The 21,789-nt window shown below is 60.1% G+C and overlaps 2 protein-coding genes across 8 annotated transcripts; one reads left to right on the top strand and one right to left on the bottom strand.

Annotated features, from left to right (window-relative positions):
• Window positions 1-281: 281 nt before the first annotated feature.
• On the bottom strand, window positions 282-8,582 carry ODAD3 (outer dynein arm docking complex subunit 3). 6 transcript variants are annotated; one of them, XM_088017200.1, is made up of 14 exons: window positions 8,342-8,582; window positions 7,183-7,304; window positions 6,985-7,062; window positions 4,872-5,042; window positions 4,676-4,777; window positions 4,442-4,567; window positions 4,108-4,230; window positions 3,424-3,573; window positions 2,315-2,475; window positions 2,023-2,221; window positions 1,938-1,960; window positions 1,337-1,499; window positions 777-861; window positions 282-588 (listed from the first exon to the last, which is right to left on the bottom strand). In XM_088017200.1, the coding sequence occupies exons 1-14, from the start codon at window positions 8,580-8,582 to the stop codon at window positions 470-472; spliced, it is 1,863 nt and encodes a 620-aa protein (XP_087873326.1). In that variant the 3' UTR covers window positions 282-469. The 6 variants fall into 6 exon arrangements, with proteins under 6 accessions (XP_087873326.1, XP_087873322.1, XP_087873318.1 ...); XM_088017196.1 differs by lacking the exon at window positions 1,938-1,960 and having other exon boundaries at window positions 1,337-1,492; window positions 2,005-2,221; XM_088017192.1 differs by lacking the exon at window positions 1,938-1,960 and having other exon boundaries at window positions 1,337-1,563; window positions 2,061-2,221.
• Window positions 8,583-9,423: 841 nt separating this feature from the next.
• Window positions 9,424-20,572, top strand: PRKCSH (PRKCSH beta subunit of glucosidase II). 2 transcript variants are annotated; one of them, XM_088017214.1, is made up of 18 exons: window positions 9,424-9,505; window positions 9,888-10,040; window positions 10,239-10,355; window positions 10,933-11,028; window positions 11,124-11,181; window positions 12,162-12,279; window positions 13,775-13,904; window positions 16,539-16,623; window positions 17,238-17,316; window positions 18,009-18,095; window positions 18,371-18,556; window positions 18,649-18,748; window positions 19,200-19,269; window positions 19,551-19,640; window positions 19,848-19,922; window positions 20,018-20,117; window positions 20,205-20,368; window positions 20,494-20,572. In XM_088017214.1, exons 2-17 carry the CDS (start codon window positions 9,965-9,967, stop codon window positions 20,349-20,351), a joined length of 1,614 nt encoding a protein of 537 aa, XP_087873340.1. In that variant the 5' UTR covers window positions 9,424-9,505; window positions 9,888-9,964; the 3' UTR covers window positions 20,352-20,368; window positions 20,494-20,572. The 2 variants fall into 2 exon arrangements, with proteins under 2 accessions (XP_087873340.1, XP_027944541.1); XM_028088740.2 differs by having other exon boundaries at window positions 20,205-20,564.
• Window positions 20,573-21,789: the final 1,217 nt, after the last annotated feature.

Raw genomic sequence — 21,789 nt, 5'->3', positions numbered from 1 at the left:
CAGTCTGCGTCCCGGGGAGAAGAGTACCCTGTCCTCAAATGGGGAGGGCTGTTTCACTCCAGGTGTGGGAGTAACTCTTATTATCCTGGACGTGTGGGTGTTCAATCTGTGTCCGCAGCTGATGGGAAGTCCTTACTCCCCAGGTCAGAGAAGGTGGAGTCTGGGCCCTGGATTTTAGGGGCAGCTGTCTTTGCAGAGGTGCAGGGTCAAGGAGAGGCAAATACGCAGGGGGCTGGTTGGTGACCTTTATTGCGCGATTCTGAGGCCAGCACAGGCTCGCCTTGGAAGATTTACTGTGGGAACATCCGGTGGCCCGGCCCCCTTCTCTACTCCGGGCGCCACCGCCCGTTCTGCTCCGTTGTCCCGCCTGCGTTTAGCCCTTGAAGGGGCCCGTGAGCCTGAGGCTGGACCCAGAGGGGTTGGGAGCTCCGCAGGGGCCCGGAAGCGCCAGGTGGACGCAAGGGTGAGTCTAGGTCTTCTTCGAGCGACTGCGTTTCTTGCTGCGGGATTCGATTAATTTCTGGGAACGAATCTTAAGCGCCGCACGGCTCACCACGTCGTTGTCTTCGTCCTCACTCTCCTCTTCGTCTGCGCAGGGCAATGCGGGGATCCGGGTTCCCATTCTTGGCTCAGATTTCCCTTCCCAGCCTTTACCACCCCCCCCCCGGCCCGAACTCGGCCCCACCCCCCAAACTGGCCCCACGCCAGGCCTCAGACCACTTTCCGTCGGTTGGCTTGGGCCCCCAGCCCCGCCTCTTCTCCCTGACCGTACTGACCGAAGAACTTGTCCTTGAGACTGGCAAGGGGCAGGGCGATGCGGGTGTTGTGCACGGGCAGTTTCCCCTCCAGGGTGGAGTAGAACTGGGGGAGGGAGGGAGCGGGAACCAAGAGAGTGGGTGGGGTAGAGGCTGCAGGGAAGTCCTGTATCCCCTCCTCCTTAGCCCATTCTAGGATAGACCCTGATTCCACGTGACACCTCTGCCCACTCCTCCAGTTTAGTTTTTCTCGAGGCCAGCTGAATTACTCGTTCTTAGAGCGCTCCCGGATACCCAGCCCCGCCCCTTTGACCCGTAAGACCGCCCCTGATCTCTGGGGTCCCGCCCCTTGATTCCGCCCCCCACCCCCCACTCCCGCCAGCACACAATCCCCAGCCCTGCCCACTGGCCGTGCGGACCCTCTGGAAGCTCTCCTGGCTCCTCAAACCTCACACGTTGTCCCTAAAGCTCATTTCCCACCCATAGGCCGCCTCCCTGCTCTCCCAAGGGGTGGCCCTGGCTCCCCGGTTTTCTGCCCCAGCCCCGGCATCCTCAGCCCCGCCCTCTGGCTGTACTCGCACCTCCTGGTCGGCGAGATGGCGCAGCATGTCTGGCACGTCGTGGCTTTCGAGTTGTGCCTGCAGCTTGAGAAGCTTTTCTTCCACGAGGCCCAGCAGGTCTGGCAGATAGTCAGCTGCCTGGGGATCCAGCACCTTTCCGGCGAAGCGGCCGTCCACCTGCGGCGGGGGCGGAGCCGAGTCATCCCGGAGGGGGCGGGCCCCTGGGGCGTGTTCCACCGGGGGCGGGACTTTACCCCCCCCGCCCCCCGTCCGGTGAGCTAGGCTTTCGAAGGTGAGGGACCACCAACAGGGTTGGTGCTATCCCTTGTGGGGCGGGGCCTCTGAACTTAGAGACAGAGGACACTGGGTGGAACGAAGGGTTTTAGTGGGGAAAGGGGGTAATAACTCATTTCGGGGATGACTGTCGGAAGAAATGGGACTCTGCTGCGGCCAGGGTGGGGCTCCGCCTGTCTCAGGCCGCCCAAGTATTGCAGTGGGGTCTCTGAGGTTTGGAGTGGGGAGGCAAGGTGGGACATTTCCGTGAAGCTGGAACAGGGTCTCTGAAGTCCTGAGCCCCTTGAGAAGTAACGGGGTTTCCCCGCAGGGACATGGGGTGGAGAGGAGTGTAGGCGGGCCTCTGGCATCCTGGACAGGGCAGAGGGTTGGTCTCCTTGAGTAGGGCCAGGAACCCCCCACCCCCCTTGGGCTGTGGGAGGCTCTGGGCTGAGCTTCCTGGGGGTGAGGCCTACTAGTGTGATGTGGTTCAGCTTGCCGGCCAGGTGTTCAAGGCCCTCCTTGGTCATTTGTATCGCCCGCCTGGCACGTTCCAGCTGATCCTGTGCCTCAGTGCGCCGCTGCTCTTCCGCCTTAAGGCGCTCCTGCAACTCAGCTTGCAGCTTCTGCTGACTACAGGCAGCGGGGAGGTCACCACTGGAGCGCCTCCGAGCGGGGGTGGGGGGCTGGGGGGGGCAATCTCTCCCTTGGGCACCGGGGCCTCACCTCACAATCGTGGCCTCCCCTGAGTACTTGAGGTCTTCCAGCTCGCGCTGCAACCGCTGCTTCTCTTGCCTCAGCCTGAGCAGCGACTGCTCGTTACCGCTCTTGAGCGTCTCCAAATGCGTGAAGGTGTCGCCCTGCGCCAGGAACCGCCTCACCACCGCCTGCAGGCCCCCCAGCCCCAGTCAGAGGGAGGCCTGGGCAGGCCTGCGTGCACCCCCTCTTCCTTTCCCCTGGGCACGCAGGGCAGATGGCCTAAGCTGGTTGGCTTCTGTGCAGTGATGATGTTTAGGGACTCTGGGAGTCAGACTCAGAGCTGCCTCAAGGATGTGCAGCCCCCGACATAATTTTTGCAGGGCCCTTGTCCATATAAGGAATTTCAATCAGCCCAAATCGTCATGTGGTGCAGGGTAGCAGTGAGCATCGTTGCTTTCCAAAATCAGCCTGCCCTCCACCTTGTGACGGTGAATCTCGCCCAACCCACTGAGGAAATATGGCCAATCTCGGGAGCGCTCTGCCCACCAGGCCAATTTCGGGAAAGGTGCTGGGCCACAGTGCCCCAGATGACCCCCTAGCCCGGAGTCCCAGAACTCGTCCGGGGTTACCCTATGGGAGAAGTAGCAGTGGGAGAGTGCCCAAAGGGGAGAAACTGGACTGGGGTCCAGTGGGATCAGTATCCGCCAGCGGGAAACATGAAGGTCTTAGCAAATTGCAAGGAAAATGCTGCAAAGCACAGGACCCAGGGCAGGGGCCCGGCTTGTCAGGGTCTGAGAGCGGCACTGGGCAGTCTACTGTGCCCCAGACCATGTTACAGGGACTGGAGACACAGGAGAGACCAAACTCGCAGTTCTCACAGAGCTGACACACCAAGGAAGTTAGCACCCGCATAAGAGGGAACAGGAGAGGGACTGATGGCGAGGGTAGATAGCTCGTGTGGGTTTTGCTGTGAGGAGCAGCAGAAAGACGGGGCAATAACTGGAGGAGGGAGGAGTGTCTTCTACGAATAGAGCAGGTTTGTGTGCTGAGGAACTGAGCCAGCAGAAAGGGGAGCTGGGTGTGTTGGCTTCACTGGCCTGGACTCAGTTTGAACGGAACTAGAGGGCAGCACTCACGTGGGTTTCGGCCACGCCGGTGGCGTCCTTGACCTTGCCAAAAAGCATCTCAGTCTGGTACATGCTCCAGCGCCGCCTCAGCTCCTCTTTGGCGCACAGGCTGTCCTGGGTCGAATCGTCGGACTGCAGCAGCATGTGCTCACGCTGGGTCTGCTCACAGGTTGAGGTCGGGGTGGGAGTCAGCTCTCAGGCAAGGATTTAGGGTAGAGGCCAGAGAGGGGTAGCAGGACAGGGGGCCGGGAGGGGGGGGCCCGCCTGGGGAGCCAGGGTAAAGGCTTGGGGTCAGGAGAGCAGGAAAGGGTTGGTCAGCGATGGGCAGCCTCAAGGCAAGACAAAGAGGCGGGGTCAAGGGAGGAGGCGTGGCCTCGAGTAAGGGGCGGGCTAGAGGCAGGATCAGATTTAGGAGGCGGTGTGGTCATCAGGTGGGGATGGATGGGGATGACCGGTGAGTGAGGGGCGGTCTGGAGGCTCCTCCAAACAAGGAAAACTGATGGCGGGAGGGCGGGGTCAGGGAAGGGGGAGGAGCCCTGGGCATCAAGCGGAGGTGGGGGCGAGTCCAGAGAAATGTTAAGAGCCGGGAAGGTCTAGGGTATTGCTCGACGCAGGGGTGCGGCCAGACCGGCAGGGCCAGGTCTCGGCTGCGGCGGGCTGGAGTTGCACCCCGGCACCCCTGGGTACGCCCACCTTGCGCTCCATGCGTTCGTTCTGCAGCTTCCTCTCTTCCGCGCGCTTCTTGCACTCGGTTATGTAGCGCTCACGCTTCTTGCGCTCTCGGAACACGGTCTCCTCCAGATACTGCAGCTGGTTCTGGAGGAAGGGCCGGGAGGACAGCAGGACCAGCTGGTACCTACCGAGGCTCAGGGCCGGAGCAGCCAGCCCAACTTCAGACAGCTGGGCCAGGCTGCGGGGTCCTGGGAGATAGGCGGGAGGAGCTTGGGGACAGCTGGGGTTCAGATTCTGGGGCCAAGAGGAGACCACGGCGTCTGGGCAGGAACCCCAGGGCCTGGCAGGCTGGCACCTTGGCGATATCCCGGGCGTTTAACGCCTCCTGGTTCACCACTTGCAGCTCCTCTAGCTCGCGTTTTGCCCTCACCACCTCGGCCTCCATGAAGTCCAGCCGGTTTTCCAAGTGAAGGCTCTCCTCCTGGGGGATGGGGATGGGGGGGGTGGGACAGGCCTCTGACCGATGTCCCTCGGCAGGCTGGCCCTCCCACTGGCCTCCACCCCACCCCCAAGCCTCCCTGGTCCCTACCTGGAGATAGGCCTTGAGTTGCAGGTACACATTGGTAATGTGTTCGGCCTCTTCCGCCTTCATCCGGGCCTTCTCCAGGCGGTTCTCCAGGTTCCGCATGGTCTAGAGGGAAGCAAGGCTGGGCTGAGTCCCCTCCCCTCTCAAATTCTCCCCAGGATCTCCGCCCCCAGCCCCCACCCCTCCTCAACCGCCTCACCTTGGCCACCTCTGTGTTGCCATTTTGCGCTTCTGCCATCTCCAGGTCGCGGAGGCTGTACCGCAGCTGGAGCTCGTCCAGCCACTTCTGCCGCACCCCCACCTGGTGCCGCAGCACGTCCAGCTGCTTCACCTTCTCACTCAGCCGGTGGTCCAGGTGCTCCAGGGCCTGCTGGAGGGAGGTGAGCCCAAGCGGCAGCCTGAACCCCCCCACCTAAGCCTTCCTCCCCTTCTTCTCCCATATCTTGTTTCTCATCTCCCTGGGCTCAGCGGCATCTGACCCGGCTGATGCCCCAATCCCCAATTTTCCACCCTGGCTGCCCCTTCTCCATTTCCTTGGCCAGCCTCAGGCGCTTCTCACCTCTGTTCACACCCACCCCCTTGATGGACCTATCTAGGCTCAGGGTTTGAAAACTCACCAGAGCTGAAAACATCCAAATTTACCTACCCCCCACCCCAACGCCCGGAACTACAGGCTCATATACCCATATCTACACCACCTTCCAGGCGTCTCCACAGGAACCTCAAAATCATTATGTGCAAAATTGAGTCCATGATCTTTCCCCAAGTCTGCCCTCCTTGAATCTTCTCCATGCCAGCACACAGCAGCTTCATCCTTCCTGATGCTCAAGTCCAAAAGCTCGATGTCCTCCTCACCTTTTCTTCTTCCATCCCACCTACATCCAATTCGTTAGCAATGCTTTGTTCCGTTTCAAAGTTTTTCCCAGAGCTACCTCGTTCTTCCTATTTCCACCACTTTTGTCTAGTGCAGCCAACACCATCTTCACCTGGAGGACCTCCACCTGACTTCCCACTTCTTCCTCACACTTCACGTCATAAAATCTGAACTCTTCGTCTTGGCCAGCTAAGCCTGCTGGAAGGTTCAGCCCCTCCCTGCTGACCCTCTTTTTTTTTTTTTTAAAGATTTTATTTATTTATTTGAGAGAGAGAGAATGAGAGAGAGAGAGCACGAGAGGGAAGAGGGTCAGAGGGAGAGGCAGACTCCCTGCTGAGCAGGGAGCCCGATGTGGGACTCGATCCCAGGACTCCAGGATCATGACCTGAGCCGAAGGCAGACGCTTAACCAACTGAGCCACCCAGGCGCCCCTCTTTTTTTTTTTAATTAAAGATTGTATTTATTTATTTGAGAAAGAGAGCATGAGTGGGAGGGGCAGAGGGACAAGCAGACTCCAGGGCTCGATGCAGAGCTCAACTCTAGGACCCCGAGATCCTGACCTGAACTGTAGTCAGAGGCTTAACCCATTGAGCCACCCAAGTGCCCCCTTGCTGACCCTCCTGACCCCATCTCCTACAGAGCCCCGCTCATGCACTCCCATCCAGCCACACTGGCCAGGCCTGTGTCTCCAACACTCTACTCCCTTTTTTCTACCTCAGGGACTTTGCACTTGCTGTTCCCTCTGCCTGGATCGCTTTTCCTCAAATCATTTCCTGCCTGTCTCATTCTCAGCTCAAATATCAACTTCTTAGAGAGAAGGGGCTTTGCTCACTCCCCACTTCCACCCCAATCTAAAGTGCAAACCCCTTGGGGCGCCTGGGTGGCTCAGTTGGTTGAGTGTCTGCCTTCGGCTCAGGTCACGACCTCGGGGTCCTGGGATGGAGCCCCACATCGGGCTCCCTGCTCAGTGGGGTGTCTGCTTCCCCTCTCCCTCTGCACCCCCCCCCGCTCCTGCTTGTGTACTCTCTCTCTCAAGTAAGTTAATAAACCTTTAAAAAAAATAAGATGCAAACCTCTGCCCCTATCTATCTACTTTATTCATTTCTCGTCACTACTGGAAATTCCTTTGTTTCTGCATTTGTTCTTGGTGTTTTTGTTTTCCTTCATTCTCTTTTCCCCACTAGGATATGAAGTTTGGGCAGTGGAGATTGGTCTGTTTTTTTCTCTTCTCTTTTCTTTTTTTGACTACACAGTCACCAATACCGAATACCATGCCTAACACAGTCAGTGTGTGATAAAGATTAGTTGAGCGAATACGTGAACGCCAGCTGGTGGGGAGAAAGGATTCGAGACGGTGAGATGAGCCAGGGAGTCCAGCGGGGAAGGGACACAAGCTGGAAATGAAAGGGGAGGGTCAGTGGAGTGGGGTGGCACAAACCTGTCCTGTTCTGTTCTTCAGGGATGGCGTCTCTGACTTCCACTCCCGAATCACTGCCTGGACCACTTTCTCATCCCCCTGCAAGGAGAGGAGCCCAGTCACCGCTCGCCCGGACTACCCCGACCCGAGGCAGTGCCCTGCCCCCTGGGGATGCTGCCCTGACTCCTGGAAACCCTTCGCCTGCTTCAGCACCCTCACCTGGAGCAGGTCCGTCAGCTGTACTTGCAGCACCCTGGTCTCCTCATGGAGCTGGTTGATGGTCTCCTGATTCTTCTTGATGTTCCACTGGGTGCTCTCGTAAAAGGCCTTCCGGTCACCCTCTGCGGTCATGCGAGGTACACAAGCAGAGTGTCATAGGGGGTTGGGGGCTCTCCAGAGGGAAGCTGTTTTTGTTATCATTGACTTCATATTATAACAACAGTTTGAGCATTTATTATATACTCAGTGCTGGGCAAAGAACTTTCCAGGTCTCAAATACCATATGTCAACAGGTACATATCCATATCATACCCATTTACAGACGAGGAGAATGAGGCTCAGGCTAATTGGATTGTTCAAGACCACAAGAAGTCTGATTCCCGAGCCCATACCTTCAGCTACTGTGCAAGATTACTTTCTAGTAATAACGAAACAGGTCTCGTAATGGTTCACATCAGAATTTCCCAACCTTGGCATGACTGGTATTTGGGATGGATAATTATTTGTTTTGAGCTATCCCATGAATTGTCAGATGTTGAGCGGCATCCCTGGCCTCTGCCCACTAGAAGACCAGTATCACACCCCTCCCTCCCCAACAATGTTACCATCAAAAATGTCTGCAAACGTTGCCAAATGTCCACTGGGGAGCAAAATGGCCCTCTTCCATTGAGAAACATCGGTTTGCACTTTATAGTGCTTTACTATGTGGCAGTCACTGTTCTAAGCACTTTATACATTTCAACTACCTATGGGGTTGTAGTGTTATTATCCCCATTTTACGAATAGAGAAACTGAGAGCAATTAGGCTACTCATAGTCCCCTAAGATCAAACAGTTTATACAGAGCAGAGCCAAGATTTGAACCCAGAAAATCTGGCTCTAGAATCTCTGCTCTTTACCCCTCCCCCCCCCCCAAGCGTGGTAGAAGAGTTGAAATTACACAAAAGTATGAAACACAGTTTAGTTGGTTCTGAGCCCACGAAAGATTTCATAAGAGAGATGAGGAAAACCACACACAAGTATGAGTTTTTGCCTCCAGAAACAGGTCACCTGGATGAAGGCCGGTGGAAGGCCCTTGTCCACCGTGCCTGGGGTCGGAGGGCTGGAAGGACACCGTTGACCCCTGTCCTGATTCTTTGTGCCCTTTCAAGACATCTTACCCAACAGCTGAATCTTCCTTTGTAACTCTGCCACCTGCGTGTGCACGGCGGACTTCCCCTTGCGAGCATGGAGGTGTCCAGCCTTGGAATGCAGTGGGAGCCAGGCCCGGGCCACACCCTTCACTTGGGAGTGGTGGTGCTGAGCCTTAGTCTGACTGCCCTTGACCTTGGTGGAGGTTGAAACCTGGTCCTGAGAAGTCGGGATGTTGGTGGAGGCCGCCCAGCACAGGGGAGACGTCATGACTGGGTTGGGGCCTAGGGTCCCTAGGGATTAGGGTGGCAAATAGCAATTGCCTCTGTCCTGGATCCGTCAGCGCGGATTCCCCGGGTTCTGGGAGAATGCACTTTCCGACCGCTTGGCGGGGCCTCGCAGCATCTCCCGGTTGCTGGGTAACCTCTGACCCCTCCTTCTTCCAGGGCTCCCATGGAAACCACCCGCGTTCCACACCACCGCTTTCATTGGCTAACGCTGGGCAGAGGGGCGGCCCAATTGCGGGCCGGCCAAGCCTCTCTGCTGGATATTGGGAGGAGGGCACTTTGGAGTCACGTGCTCATCTTTTTATTTTTTATTTTTTATTTTTGAGTAACCTCTACACCCAAGGTGGGGTTGGAACCCACAATACTGAGATCACGAGTCACACGGTCTAAGTCGGAACCAGCCAGGCGCCCCTACTTTTTTTTAAGATTTTATTTTTGAGTAACCTCTACACCCAATATGGGGCTCGAACCCGCAACCCCAAGATCAAGAGTCCCGCTCCTGGACTGAAGCAGCCAGGCACCCCCTACTTTTTTTTTTTTAAAGCACCGCCCCAACACCACCACCACTCCGCTGGGTTTCCAGGGCATTTTTCAGGAACCTTCTTTTCCGGCTGCTGAGCCTGCCACTCCCAAGATGGAGGAACCGAGCGCCGCCATTAAGCGCGAACCATCAGAACGATCCCCTCCAGGGCTTCACAGTCCTATCCAAGATGGCCGCCTGGGTTCCCGCCCACCCCCTCCCCCATTTGCCACTCCCAACATGGCACCCTTGGGTCGCCGCTCCGCACGCGCGGCGTGATGCCGGAAGTGACGGATCCCACATATTTCCGCTTTCTTTTTTCTGGAGGAGCGGTTGGCTGCTGGGCTGGGGGGCGCGGTGGATTTTGACCTTTGCCCCGGCCTCGTGTAGGTGGTGAATTAACGCGCGGGGGGGGGGTGTCACCCCAGTTTCTTATTGGGGGCAGCTGAAGGGTGTTCGCCGGTAGAATGGGAGACTGTTAACCCCTTCGGCCAATTGGCGGGAATTGGATAGGTCACTACCCCCCCCCACCCCCCGGCAGGGAGCGGAGGTTTTGAGCTTCCCACCATTGATATGAGCAAAGTGAGACTCCCTCTGGGCAAGATTGGGGAGAGCCCCCCTCCGCCGCCCACCCCCCGATGTCGGAAGCAGAGTGAGCCCCCATTGCCCGGAAGCGATGGAGGAGTCCAGTTGGCTGGAGGAAGAGGTGACTTCCTTTGGCTGGAAGTAGCCCTCTCCCCCTGACCCGCCATCCCTTTCTTGCCGCAGCGTGGGTGCACAGCCCCTCTCCCCGCAGCCGGCTTCCTACCCCCAGAACCCGTTTCCGGCCTGCGAGCTTCTGCGGGATGTTACTGCTCGTGGTGCTGCTGCCCCTGTGCTGGGCCGTGGAGGTCAAGAGGCCCCGGGGCGTCTCCCTCACCAGTGAGTCCGCCAGCTGGAGGTGGCTGGAGGTGGGGAAAGGGTGTGGGAGGGCCCGACTTGGCCCCTGGGATAGATACTTTGAGCCTTCTGCCTCAGTTTCCGGGCCTCTGGGTAGGGAAGGTGGCAATGCTCAGCTGCTGGGTGAGGGCTGCGAGGGTCTCTTCTTGCCTTGGACTGAGCCCCTTACCTCCGTCCCAGACCATCACTTCTATGACGAGTCCAAGCCTTTCACTTGCCTGGACGGCTCTGCCACCATCCCTTTTGATCAGGTCAATGATGACTACTGTGACTGCAAGGATGGCTCAGATGAGCCAGGTGAGTCTCGGTTCGTTCATTCATTCATTCTTCATTCATTCATTCATTCATTTATTCGAGGTTTTTTGAGTGCCGGGGCAATGCCAGCCCGTGTGGTGGTGACCAAGACAGACCCAGTCCTGCCCTCGCTTGGCTCCCTGTTGAATGGGGGGGAAGCAGGCATAGAAGCCAGTGGTTTGGTGAGGAGGGCTCACCAGCTGCTGGGGGAACCCAGCCTGGGGGTCAGGAAGTGAGGGCTCCACTGAACCCTGAAGTGTGCTAAAAATGGAGGTGCCCTCAGGTGCAAATACTCAGAGATGGGAGAGAAGGTGTGGTCGAAGGGCAGACAAAGACAGAAGTGGAGGCAAGGGATGGAGCAGTCGGCCGGGCCCTGTTCCGAGGGCCTTGGTGTGGAGAGGCAGGAGAGAACGTTGGAGAGATTTATTTCAGGCCCTGAGTGTGCAGCTGCCCTTCCTTCCCTTTCTCTGCATTGGTGGGCCTCACGGGCTGTCTATGTGCACGCGTGTCGGGGAGATTTGTCCATGGGTGGGTGTGATGGGTTAGCCTGAGGTCACCCTGAAAACTCTTCCTCCTGCAGGTACGGCCGCCTGTCCCAACGGCAGCTTCCACTGCACCAACACTGGCTACAAGCCCTTGTACATCTCCTCCAGATGGGTCAACGATGGAGTTTGTGGTGAGTGAGATCACACCGGGGGTGGGGAAATGGGCTGTGGGGGGAGTAGGGAGGAGCCACCACCGGGTCTGATCCATCCCTGCTTCTGCTCTCAGACTGCTGTGATGGGACCGATGAATACAACAGCGGGATCGTCTGTGAGAACACCTGCAAGTGTGTGGCTGTGTCCCCCCCCCCGCCCCCACGCCCCTGACCTTGCCTCGCCCCACCCAGTGAACCAAGCCCCTCTCTTCTCTTGTCTGTCGAGTGCTCACTCTGCCAGTGCCTTGTGAACGAACACCACATGGCCACTCCATCGCTGGCCCAGAAGCAGGCACCGTTGTTTTCCAATTCAGCGGAGGAGGAAAGTCAAGTTTAGAATAAAAAGTGACTTTCCCCAAGGTTCCCCCAGTTAGGACAGAGCGGAGCCAGGACTTGAACCCAGGCCTGTCTTAACTTGAGACTCCGATCTTTGAATTGCTCCGCCCTTGCGGCAGGACCTGAAAACTGAAATGCCCCCAGGCAGGTGGTATAAACAGCAGAAGGCAGCTGAGCATGAGGCAGTAGGGAGTGGTGAGCATTGTGGCATCTAAAGGAACACCTGCCCCTTGACTCCAGGTGGTCAAAGACAGATGGCCAAACTAGATTCGTTTTTCAGAGAAGCTGAAAATCCTAGTACTTTTGTAAACTCAGCTGATGGGAGATTTTTTAGGTACAGGGCGGGTCAAGGGCCACACAGTTATCCATCAGATGGCCTTCTCGTGGAGGGGAGAGCCAACTTCTAGCCCCACATCCGAGCATTCCCTAGCCCCTCTCTTAGATCCCTACAGTGAGCGAACTCTGACTGCTGTCCCTTCTCTCAGGGACAGGGATGATTTCTGTGCTTTTCTTTCTCATTTGGGAGCCAACTTCTAGCCCCACATCCGAGCATTCCCTAGCCCCTCTCTTAGATCCCTACAGTGAACGAACTCTGACTGCTGTCCCTTCTCTCAGGGACAGGGATGAAGGGTTCTGAGGAAGTGCGGGGAGGGGGGGTTTGCTCCATGTTTCCCCACATGGGGTGGGCAGCAGGTAGGTTGAGCCCTTTTGGAGGAGGCAGAGCTGTGAGCCCTAAGGGCCTCCCCGGTGGTGCTTGTGCGTTCGCTCCACCCCAGGGAGAAGGGCCGTAAGGAGAGAGAGACGCTGCAGCAGATGGCAGAGGTCACGCGAGAGGGGTTCCGCCTAAAGAAGATCCTCATCGAGGACTGGAAGAAGGCTCGGGAGGAGAAGCAGGTGAGGGACCCCCGTGGGGCTGAACCCCGGACAGTCTGGGCCCTGAGGCCTGGGGTCATAGGCCGGTGAGGCTGGTTGGGATTGACACCTGCCCCTGACTGGTGGAGTCCCGGGGCCAGTTACCACCTGTGTGTGCCTTGGTTTACCCATTCGTCCGCTGGCTGTTTGGTCATTGGTTAAGCCGTTACCAGGTGGTGGTCGGCACAGGTCTTGCGCAGGGCCTTGGTGGCAGGCTGCTGAAGTGGGCTTAGAGGAGTCTCCTCCTGCATCCCAGAACAGGAGGGACGCCTCTCTGCATGCTGGTTCCGTGGTGCCATCATCTGTAAGATGAGGCTGATGACCATGTGACCTCCCCGTTCTGGGGGAGGACTCAAGACGTTGTCAGAGCAGCCGGGTTAGTTCCGTAGGGTGAGTGCTGCAGGGGCTGGAAGAAGTCGTGTGCCCAGGCATGTGTTTCTCCCTCCCCTGCCCACCACCCCCTTGGGCTGTTAGACGGGTCGGAGTCCTCAGCACTGCCCCTGGACTTCTGCCAGACTCTCCGCGTGAGGGCTTCAGCTCTGTTTTTCTGCCCAGGGAAGGTTCTGGGTCTTTCTCCCCTCCACGCCCTGGCTGGTGAGACCCCTTTTGAGGTCACGGGGGGGGAGGCTCAGTGAAGTCCTCTCTGAATTCAGAAGATAGTGAGGGAGCCATGCAGTGAGGCTGGCTCCAAGTGAGTTTTGCGCTCCTGAAGGCAGTAGGAGGATCCTGGGAGCAGGCCAGGCTGAGATGTGGGCCAAGGTCTTAGGAGGAAAATGATCCTGTGGCGGGGCTTGGTCTAAGACCCTTCAGCTGGGGGCCCCATCCACACAGCACACTCGTCCCTTCTTGAAACATCCACAGAGGCCCAGAATGTGCTGCGGTGTGGTGGGCGTGAGACTGGAAACAGACCTGGAATTGCCTCAAGGGCGCATTGTCCGCTGAGAGGGGCAGTTGCCAAAGGGACACCCAGGGCCCCTGGAAAAAGGGTCGTTTGGGTTGGGGCTATGAGGCAGAGAGGAGACTCGTGCCCAGTCTTCCCTCTTCCTCCCACCTGCCGTGGGGGCAGGAAGCAGGGACGGCTTCCGGAGGAGAAGGCCTCTACCTAAGCTGAAAGCTGTGGGATAATTCAGAGTTAGCCATGCAGAGTGTTCTGGGCAGAGGGAAGGCATGTGCGAAGAATGGAAGGCAGAGAGCCTCTGGGGAATCTAAATGTTGTCAGGGTAGTTGGAGCCTACAGGTCGAGATAGTGGTAGGACAGCTGGGGCTGGAGCAGTGGGGCCTGGTTATGCAGGACCGGGGCAGGGCGGCTACACCGAGGTGTGCAGGGTTCTCTCCGGTGAGCTCTGGGGAACCACAGGGAGGTGGGTGCTTCGGGGAGGTCACCTGTGGCCACCCTGTGGCGTAGAGGCGGGGAGATGGCACCCAGGCAGAAGGCAGAACAGAAGGAGAGGTGGCACCTTGCCTTTTGCCCACCCAGGCAAAGCTTGCTGAGCTACAGGCTGGAAAGAAGTCCCTGGAGGACCAGGTGGAGATGCTGCGCACGGTGAAGGAGGAGGCCGAGAAGCCAGAGAAGGAGGCCAAAGAGCAGCACCAGAAGCGGTGGGAGGGTACGTCACGGGGTGGCCAGGCCCGGCCCTTGTCTTCCGGCCGGGCAGCGCCTGGCCCCGGGAGCGAGGCTCACACCCGTTGGCTCTCGTGTCTGCTGACTTTCGATCATGGTGCCTTAGTCCTCCGTGTGCCTCATTGTCTTCGCCTGTGCGTTGGTCATTGTATTCGAAAGTCATCTGTAGGAATAATCTGCAGCCTAGCAGAAGTGATTGTTTTTCCGAGAGGAGGTGCTGTTCTTTCTGCCAGCCACATGGGAACACTACCACTGGGGGATCCCCTGAATCCAGAGTGAAGGCTGGAGGCCCCTCCAACCCGTCAGGCAGTGGGAGTGGAGGTGTGAGCACAGGCAAGGTGATTTCTGGTCCAGCTTCTCCTTAAGGGGGCCACCCTGGGGTGAGGTCCCAGCTTAGTGGGGGGGGGGCTTTCCCATTCTCCCCATCCGGGGCTTTGATTCCCTCTCTGTTGTCTCACAAATTCTCGTCAACACAGACCTCCGGATTTGCCGGGAGCTTCCATGTCCTTTAACCTTCCTGAGTTGCTCTTTGCCCTGGCAACATACATCACTTTGGTTGGTTGAAGATGGTTTTTTATGCTTTGTCCAGCGTTTTCTTGCTTTTGGCAGGTTGTGCTGCCATTCTGGAAAATCGGGAGCCTTGGCAGTCTGTCCGGTGGGGGTCACCGTGTGGAAGCAGGCTAGACGGGCTAGGTGGGGCAGAAACCTCCTCGAGACTAGTTAAGGGTCCAGGCATTGCAGGAAGGATTTGGAAGTGTGGCCCTGGCTACTCCCTGGGCTGGTAACCGGGAGTCAGGCAACCTATCTCTGAGTCTACACTGCTGATCTCCTCCATCTCCCTGGGCACCTGCTGCATTCTTTGTCCCTTTCTCTCTCTGCCTTGGTTTCTCATAAAATCAGTAATCCAGTAGTTCATCCAGCATTCGTGGGGTGCCTGCTGTGTGCCAGGCACATCCCAGGTACCAGTAGTTTAGCACTGAACAAGATGGAGATAGCCCCTACCTGCTGAGAGAAGGAGTGAGCCAAGCAGAGGACACAGGTGCAAAGGCCCTGAGGCAGCCTCATGTCTTGTTGTTGTTGTTGTTTTTTTTAAGATTTTATTTATTATTTGACAGAGAGAGACACAGCAAGAGAGGGAACAGAAGCAGGGGGAGTGGGAGAGGGAGAAGCAGGCTTCCCGCAGAGCAGGGAGCCCGATGCGGGGCTTGATCCCAGGACCCTGGGACCGTGACCTGAGCCGAAGGCAGACGCTTAGCAACTGAGCCACCCAGGCGCCCCCTCATGTCTGGTTTTTAAGGCCCAGCAAGGAGGCTGTGTGGCAGGAGGGAGGGAGTGAGGAGAATGGGAGGGGTGTGGGGGAGAGAACAGGGCGGGGCTTTGGGGACCGTGGCGGGGACTTAGGCTTTTACCCCTAGTGAGGTGGGAGCCATAGAGGATTCTGAACAGAGGAGGAACAGAAACCAGGAAACCAGGGAGGAGCTGACCACACTGGTCCAGGCAAGCGGTGGTCTGCGTGGGACGGGGGCGGGGCACAGGGGTGGAGAGAAGTGGACCTGAAGGCAGGCTGAAGCTGTTCATGGCCCCGGGGGCGGGTGAGCAGGGAGGCCTCGGGTCCAGAACCCCAGTGGCATCTGCAGCCTCCCCTCCTTCCCTCAGCAGAGACTGTTTCTGCCCCTAGACCCTGGCTTCCACCCTCCACTGCTCTTGGGAGACCCTGGACTTTGTTATCTCCCCCGCTTTCCCGGGCGGCGTCCAGCCAGTACTTCCCCACCGAGAAGCACACTCGGGGCCCCGCCACTCAGACAGCTGTCCCCAAGCTCTGCCTTCCCCTCCAGTGCTGGGAAATCGGGAGGTCTCTTCTCTCTGTTCATCCTGATGGAAGCCAGCTTCCTAACCCATCCTGTGTCTCTGCCCCTGGCCCTGCCCTTCCCCAGCCGGGGAACCGCGGGCAGGTCCCTTCGGCCAGCCAGCCGGGTCTCTGGGACGTGGCGGGCTCCCTGGGGGTGAAGCACAGCATGGCAGAGGGAACCCTGCTTGTCCCGTTGGAGATGGCTGAGCGGAGCCTCCATGTACACCAGGAGCTCAGTCGCTGTGGCCGCTTTCTCGTCCAGTCCGACTAGGTGGGGGTGAGGCCAGGGGAGGAGGCACCGCCCTGGGCCCCCAGGAAGCCTTCCTGGCTTGGCCACACCCCACCCCAGTCTCCATCCTGACCTTCGTGTTGGAGAGCGGACCTGGGGTGCATGGCTGCTTCACATGGGGGCCTCCCAGACGTGGCCGACCTATGCGTGATCTCCCGCCCACCCTTGCACGGTCTCTGTGAGCCCCTCTGCTTGTTCAAACCCAAAGTCCCAGGGTGTCCTCGAGCCCCAGCCCCCATGTCTGCAGACCCTCTCAACTCCCCGCTTCGGGGTCTCCCCGCTATCTGGCACTTCTTGCCTCCTCCTTGGCCCCCACCCTGGCCAGCCTTTGGCAGCTCCTGGCTCCCGTCCCTGGTCTGTGCTCTTCAGTGGCTCGACTCGGCACCCAGTGCAGGGCCAAGCACATGGTGGGACACGTGGGGTGTTGGGGCGGGGCGGGGCAGGTCTCAGGGTGGCGGGTGACGGAGCCGGCCCCTCCACAGAGCGGCAGGCCGCCTCCAAGGCCCAGCGGGAACAGGAGCTGGCGGCCAACGCCTTCCAGGAGCTGGATGACGATATGGATGGGGCGTGAGTCTACCCATCCTGCCCTGGGCCTGGGGTTCCCTCCTCCCACCTCCCCCTACCCTGTGCCTGAGCCCCACCTCCTCAGCATGGGTCCTTAGCTAGTCCCAAACCATATCTGGTTGGGACTAGCTTGCTGTCCCCTTACTGAGCCCCTGCTTACTCAGGTATAAAGTAGGCCCAGAAAGACCCCGAAGGTAGATGAGGGAACCCCCCACATGCAAGGAGCCAGGTGAGGTAGCTGGGGGATTCCATTACCTTTCCCAAGCCTATTCTGTGGCCTGGGTCACTTTGACAAAAGCCAGACCCCTTTTAATCCCACTGTGCCCCTGAACTCGCTGGCTGACCCAGGCTAATGGCCGAGTAGAGGGTGAGCTTTCGGGAACATGGAGTCTTTGTTTCTCCTTTGAGCCCCTTCAGGGCTGTGGAGTCATCAGGACAGGGGAGGAGATGGGACTGGCCCCCCCCACACCCCAACCCGAGTTCACCTTCTCCCAACTTCTGCCTCCCCTCCCACTTTGAGTCTGGGGAGGGGCCCTGACAAGGGGGCGGGGAGCAGGTAGCGGGCCCAGAGCCAGTGGGCCTCACCGCTCTGCCGACCTCTCCCTGCGCCCCTGCAGGGTCTCGGTCACCGAGCTACAGACGCATCCGGAGTTGGACACCGACGGTGACGGGGCACTATCAGAAGGGGAAGCTCAGGTACCCCATCCTTCTGCTTGCCCTGGGACTTGTAGAGGTCTCATTGCCCTAGGGTGACCTCAGGGCCAGGGGGTGGGGGACAGGCTGGCCCTGGGCTGCTGGGGTGCCCAGCAGGGCTGATGCCACTGGGCCTTGCCTGGGTGAGGCGAGAGGGTAGCAGTCCAGCTCTCCTCCCTGCCCTTTGGGACCTGGGGGCCCCACACGGGTGCCGTGGGGGCACCTGGTTAGATTTCCCACCCACCTGGCCCCATGTGCCCCCTCCCGAGTGCGTGCCCCCCACCCTGCTCTGGCCTCCTCGAGGGCGGCCTTGGCTGTCTGTCCTAGCTGGGGCTGGCTGCCTGCTGCTGGCTCCTTCCCTGCCCCGCCTGGGCCTCTGCCTCTTCCCCAGGGCCCGGCCACCTCCGGTGCTTGTGCTCTGGAGCTCCCTCTCCTTCTCTGTCTCTCCGTTTCTCTTCCTGGCTGCTGAGGCCCTTAGCCCTACCTGCTCCCCCGCTTCTCCCCTCCTCTGGGGCCCGCCCTCTTTCCCACAGGCCTGTGCTGCCCCCTTGGGGCGGCTCCGCCTCAGCGCCCAGGTCTGGCTAAGGGGGGGGCAGGTCAGGGCACCCCCCCTGCTCCAGCGTGCCTGGGGCACACGGGGCGGGGTGGGGCACGTGAAGGCGCCGACCTTGACGCTGCCCCCAACATGCACACAGGCCCTGCTCGGGGGAGATGTGCAGACGGACGCTCCTGCCTTCTATGACCGCGTGTGGGCTGCCATCAGGGACAAGTACCGCTCCGAGGTCAGCGGGGGGGGGGGCATGCAGTACCCTCCCTGCCCTGCCCCCCGCAGGTGCCTCACAAAGGACCTGCCTCTGCTTCCGGCCCACGGCCATCCTGGCCAGCGGGGTCATCCAGGCCCCCTCCGGGGAGGGTCCCCTATCAGCTGCCCGCTGGGTAGAGGGGCAGAGACACTGAGGCTGCCCGCTGGGTGATGGTGTGAGCTTGGACTTGAGTCCCTGGGGAGGTGGGGATGGACCACCGAGCCCGTGGCACCTACTGCCCGCACACCCTCCAGGCGCTGCCCACTAGCCCCCCACCTGCGCCTTCTGAGCCTGACCTGACAGAGCCCAGGGAGGAGCAGTCTCCAGCGCCCTTGCGGCCCGTGGACGAGGAGGAGGAGCAGGAGGAGGAGGAGGAGGAAGAGATGGAGGAGGAGGAGGAGGAGGAGGAAGATTCCCAGGTGCAGGGGGAGCAGCCCAAGGTGTGTGTTTGCGGGGCGCGGGGGGGGGGGACGGCGGGGGGTGACGGGGTGGGGGCTGGGGCACTTGCTGACTCTGCCCCTCCTCCCCCCAGGAGGCCCCGCCCCCCCTGGCCCCCCCTCAGCCTGCGGCCAGCCCCACTGAAGAGGACAAAATGCCACCCTACGATGAGCAGACTCAGGCCTTCATTGACGGTGAGGGCCAGGCGGGGGAGGGAGGGGACCCTGCCCGAATCTGTGCTCCCCGTGATCCACACCTGCAGGGACCCTCGAAGCGGGTCTCACTTGTTTCCCAAGATGGGCTTGCGTTGGCCCTGAGTGAGCCTGGGGAGTTGGGGCCGTCCCGGGGGGGGGGGTGTGCCCCAGGGACCCTCCTGCCGCCTCCGGCTGCTGCTTGTTTGTGCCACCCCGGCGGGCGAGGAGCCAGCTAGGCCCCGAGAGTCCTGATCCTCCTCCCGCTGGGGTAGAGAGCCTGGGGGGGGCGGGGTTCTGCCCTGGGGCTGTCGGGGGCCTTCCTGGGCCCGGTCCTCACTCAGAGCAGGGGAGCTGTGGGAAGCGGAGTGTATCTGCGGCAGCCCCTCCCTCTCCTTCCCGGATGGGGGTTGGGGCGCCTCTGACCTCCTCCCACCCTGCCCACCCCCTCCAGCCGCCCAGGAGGCCCGCAACAAGTTTGAGGAGGCTGAGCGGTCCTTGAGGGACATGGAGGAGTCCATCAGGTAGGGGGGTGGGTATGCGGCCACAGCAGGGCCACATTCCCACCTGCCACGCGGGAGGCCTGCTGCGGAGCTGACTCCCCGGGGAAGGTGGTGATGGGGAGTTGCCGAGGCTGCCTCTGTAAGGCAGGGGTGGCTCCTGCAGGGAGGGGCCCCAGACGGTGGGGAGCCTGAGCCCAGTCCCTGAGTGGCCCTCCGTGGCTGGAGTGGGCCTCCCTGTGTGGTCCTGAATGAGGCTGTGGCATCCCCAGCTGCCCCTTCACGGCTTGGCCCCCCCCTTCCAGGAACCTGGAGCAGGAGATTTCGTTTGACTTTGGCCCCAACGGAGAGTTTGCCTACCTGTACAGCCAGTGCTACGAGCTCACCACCAACGAGTGCGCCCCCCAACCGGGCCGGCAGGGCAGGGGCGGGGAGGGCGTACTTCTGGGGCCCTGCCCGGGCCAGGGAGAGGACACGGGGGAGTGAGGGGGTGGGCTCACGGGCAGTCAGCACACTTCGAGGTGCCTATGTGCCCTGTGTGTGGGCGCACGGAGGAGGCTGGGGTCCTGTGTCCCCTGCCCACCTTCCCCTTCCTGTGACAGGTACGTCTACCGGCTCTGCCCCTTCAAGCTCGTCTCTCAGAAACCCAAGCTCGGCGGCTCCCCCACCAGCCTTGGGTGAGTGGGCTTAGACTGGACCCCCACTCCCCCAGCTCCCCAGGCCCCGCCAGCCCCCCCCACCCTCCCCACCCTAAGCACCCCGTCTCCCGCAGCACCTGGGGCTCGTGGGCTGGCCCTGACCACGACAAGTTCAGCGCCATGAAGTACGAGCAGGGAACGGGCTGCTGGCAGGGCCCCAACCGCTCCACCACCGTGAGTGCCGGGGGGGGTGTGGGGGGCAGGTGTTGTGGGGGCCCAGGCCCACCTGAGCCCACCTGAGCCCCTGCCCGCCCATCCCAGGTGCGCCTGCTGTGTGGCAAGGAGACCGTGGTGACCAGCACCACGGAGCCCAGCCGCTGTGAGTACCTCATGGAGCTGATGACGCCGGCCGCCTGCCCGGAGCCGCCGCCCGACACGCCTGCAGACGGTGACCACGACGAGCTCTAGCCCGGCTGGGCGCCAAGGTGGGCAGGGAGCTGAGGCGCCCTCCTCGACTCGGGGCTGCAGCCAGCAGGGTCTGCGGAACACTTCTGTCCGTACCCGTCCGCTTCCGTCTCCGTCTTCTCATTTGGTCTTTCTCTGGCTCCAGAACCTCAAGGCATGGAGATCTCACCGGCGGTGCCGCCCACCCACCCCGCCGCCTGTGGCCCGAGGCCCGCCCCCGCCCCCCCCCCCCCCCCCCCGCCCCGGTGTGTTCAGCCTTCCCATGGGGGCAGGAGCCGTGTGGAGCTCTGTGACCTGCCGGGGGTGGCACGGCCACGTTCCCAGGCCCCGGCGGTCTCCAAAGGTGGAATACAAGAGTTCGCCCGCCCTGGGCGCCCCGGCCCCGCCCAGGGTGTCTGCCTCTCTTCCTGATGGGGATGAGTGACTTGACCTATGACCTCAAAACAATAAACACCATCCCCCCCAACCAGGCTCTGTCTGCCTTGCTTTGCTCAGGTGTAAACGGGGCCAGGGATGGGCCAAGGGTGGGATTCAGGAGAAGCGGCTTTCTGCAGATGGTGCCCAGACCTTGTCCCCCATCAGGCTGGCTCCACAGCTGGGGTCTTACCAGAGCCTGATTCACATCTGAGCTGCCGCATGGGCCACAGAGAGAAGTCCAGCACCACAGGGCAGACGGACTCCAGGCCCCTGGCATCTGGGTTTCTGCCCACACCAGTTGCCCACCCATCCTGAGTCCCAGTTGGGTCGTGGGGAGGCCCCGGGGCTCCAGGTGAGAGCCAGGCCCAGCGAGGGACAGCAGCCTAGGTGTGGCCACACAGCTCGGGCCAATGACACACGCCCGAAGCTCCCCACCTGCCGGCACAGACAGCTGAGACCATAAGATTCTGAACTTTTATTTTCTGGCATGAAAAGTACAAATAATTAAACAATTCCATGTAAAAGTCTGTTACCGCGGCCAGGCCTGTAATCCCGGTAATAAATAGTCTAAACGCAACGCAAAGTGTTCCTGTTGGGTTTTGGGTTTTTGTGATTTTTTTTGTCTTTTTCTTTCTTTTTTTTTTTTTGTCTTTTTTCTTTTTTTTTTTACAGTTCTTTATCACCTCCAACATGGACTCTGTCGTGATTTGAAACCTTCTGAATAAATAACAGGATGAAGGGAGGGCTGGAGGGGCTGAGCCCCCATCCCACGGGCCCTGCCCCTGACCCCCAGGGATGTGGAAGACCCCAGGCCCGCCCCCCCCACCGGCCCCTGGGGTGAGGGGATGGCCTCTGGGGATGGGGCCTGGCTGGGCTGAGTTCCGTGTTTTAGAAAAAGGAGTCCCCTCCCAGACTTGGGGGTGTCAGGGGCCTAGGCCTCAGTGGGGGGGAGGGTGTGTGTGGGGAGGTGCCCCCTCTGCAGAGCCCGGCTGCCCCAGGGTAGGGGACAGACCCAGCCCTTATT

The sequence above is a fragment of the Eumetopias jubatus genome, unplaced genomic scaffold (genome assembly GCF_037043125.1).
Source record: "Eumetopias jubatus isolate StellerSeaLion01/CBP00866 unplaced genomic scaffold, mEumJub1_p1.0 scaffold_1, whole genome shotgun sequence".
NCBI classification, from domain to species: domain Eukaryota; kingdom Metazoa; phylum Chordata; class Mammalia; order Carnivora; family Otariidae; genus Eumetopias; species Eumetopias jubatus.
Note: the sequence above shows the minus strand (reverse complement) of the source record. Positions and strands in the feature narration are given on the sequence as shown.

What these genes read in the sequence shown, in the direction of transcription:
- PRKCSH (XM_088017214.1), top strand. Translation starts at nt 9,965, where the DNA reads ATGTTACTGCTCGTGGTGCTGCTGCCCCTGTGCTGGGCCGTGGAGGTC. An exon ending in GTCTGTGAGAACACCTGCAA is followed by an intron (nt 11,182 to 12,161) that starts GTGTGTGGCTGT and finishes GCTCCACCCCAG; the next exon opens with GGAGAAGGGCCGTAAGGAGA. An exon ending in GCCCCAACCGCTCCACCACC is followed by an intron (nt 20,118 to 20,204) that starts GTGAGTGCCGGG and finishes CGCCCATCCCAG; the next exon opens with GTGCGCCTGCTGTGTGGCAA.
- ODAD3 (XM_088017192.1), bottom strand. Translation starts at nt 8,582, where the DNA reads ATGACGTCTCCCCTGTGCTGGGCGGCCTCCACCAACATCCCGACTTCT. An exon ending in AAGGAAGATTCAGCTGTTGG is followed by an intron (nt 7,305 to 8,341) that starts GTAAGATGTCTT and finishes GCATGACCGCAG; the next exon opens with AGGGTGACCGGAAGGCCTTT. An exon ending in GCAACACAGAGGTGGCCAAG is followed by an intron (nt 4,778 to 4,871) that starts GTGAGGCGGTTG and finishes GCTTCCCTCTAG; the next exon opens with ACCATGCGGAACCTGGAGAA.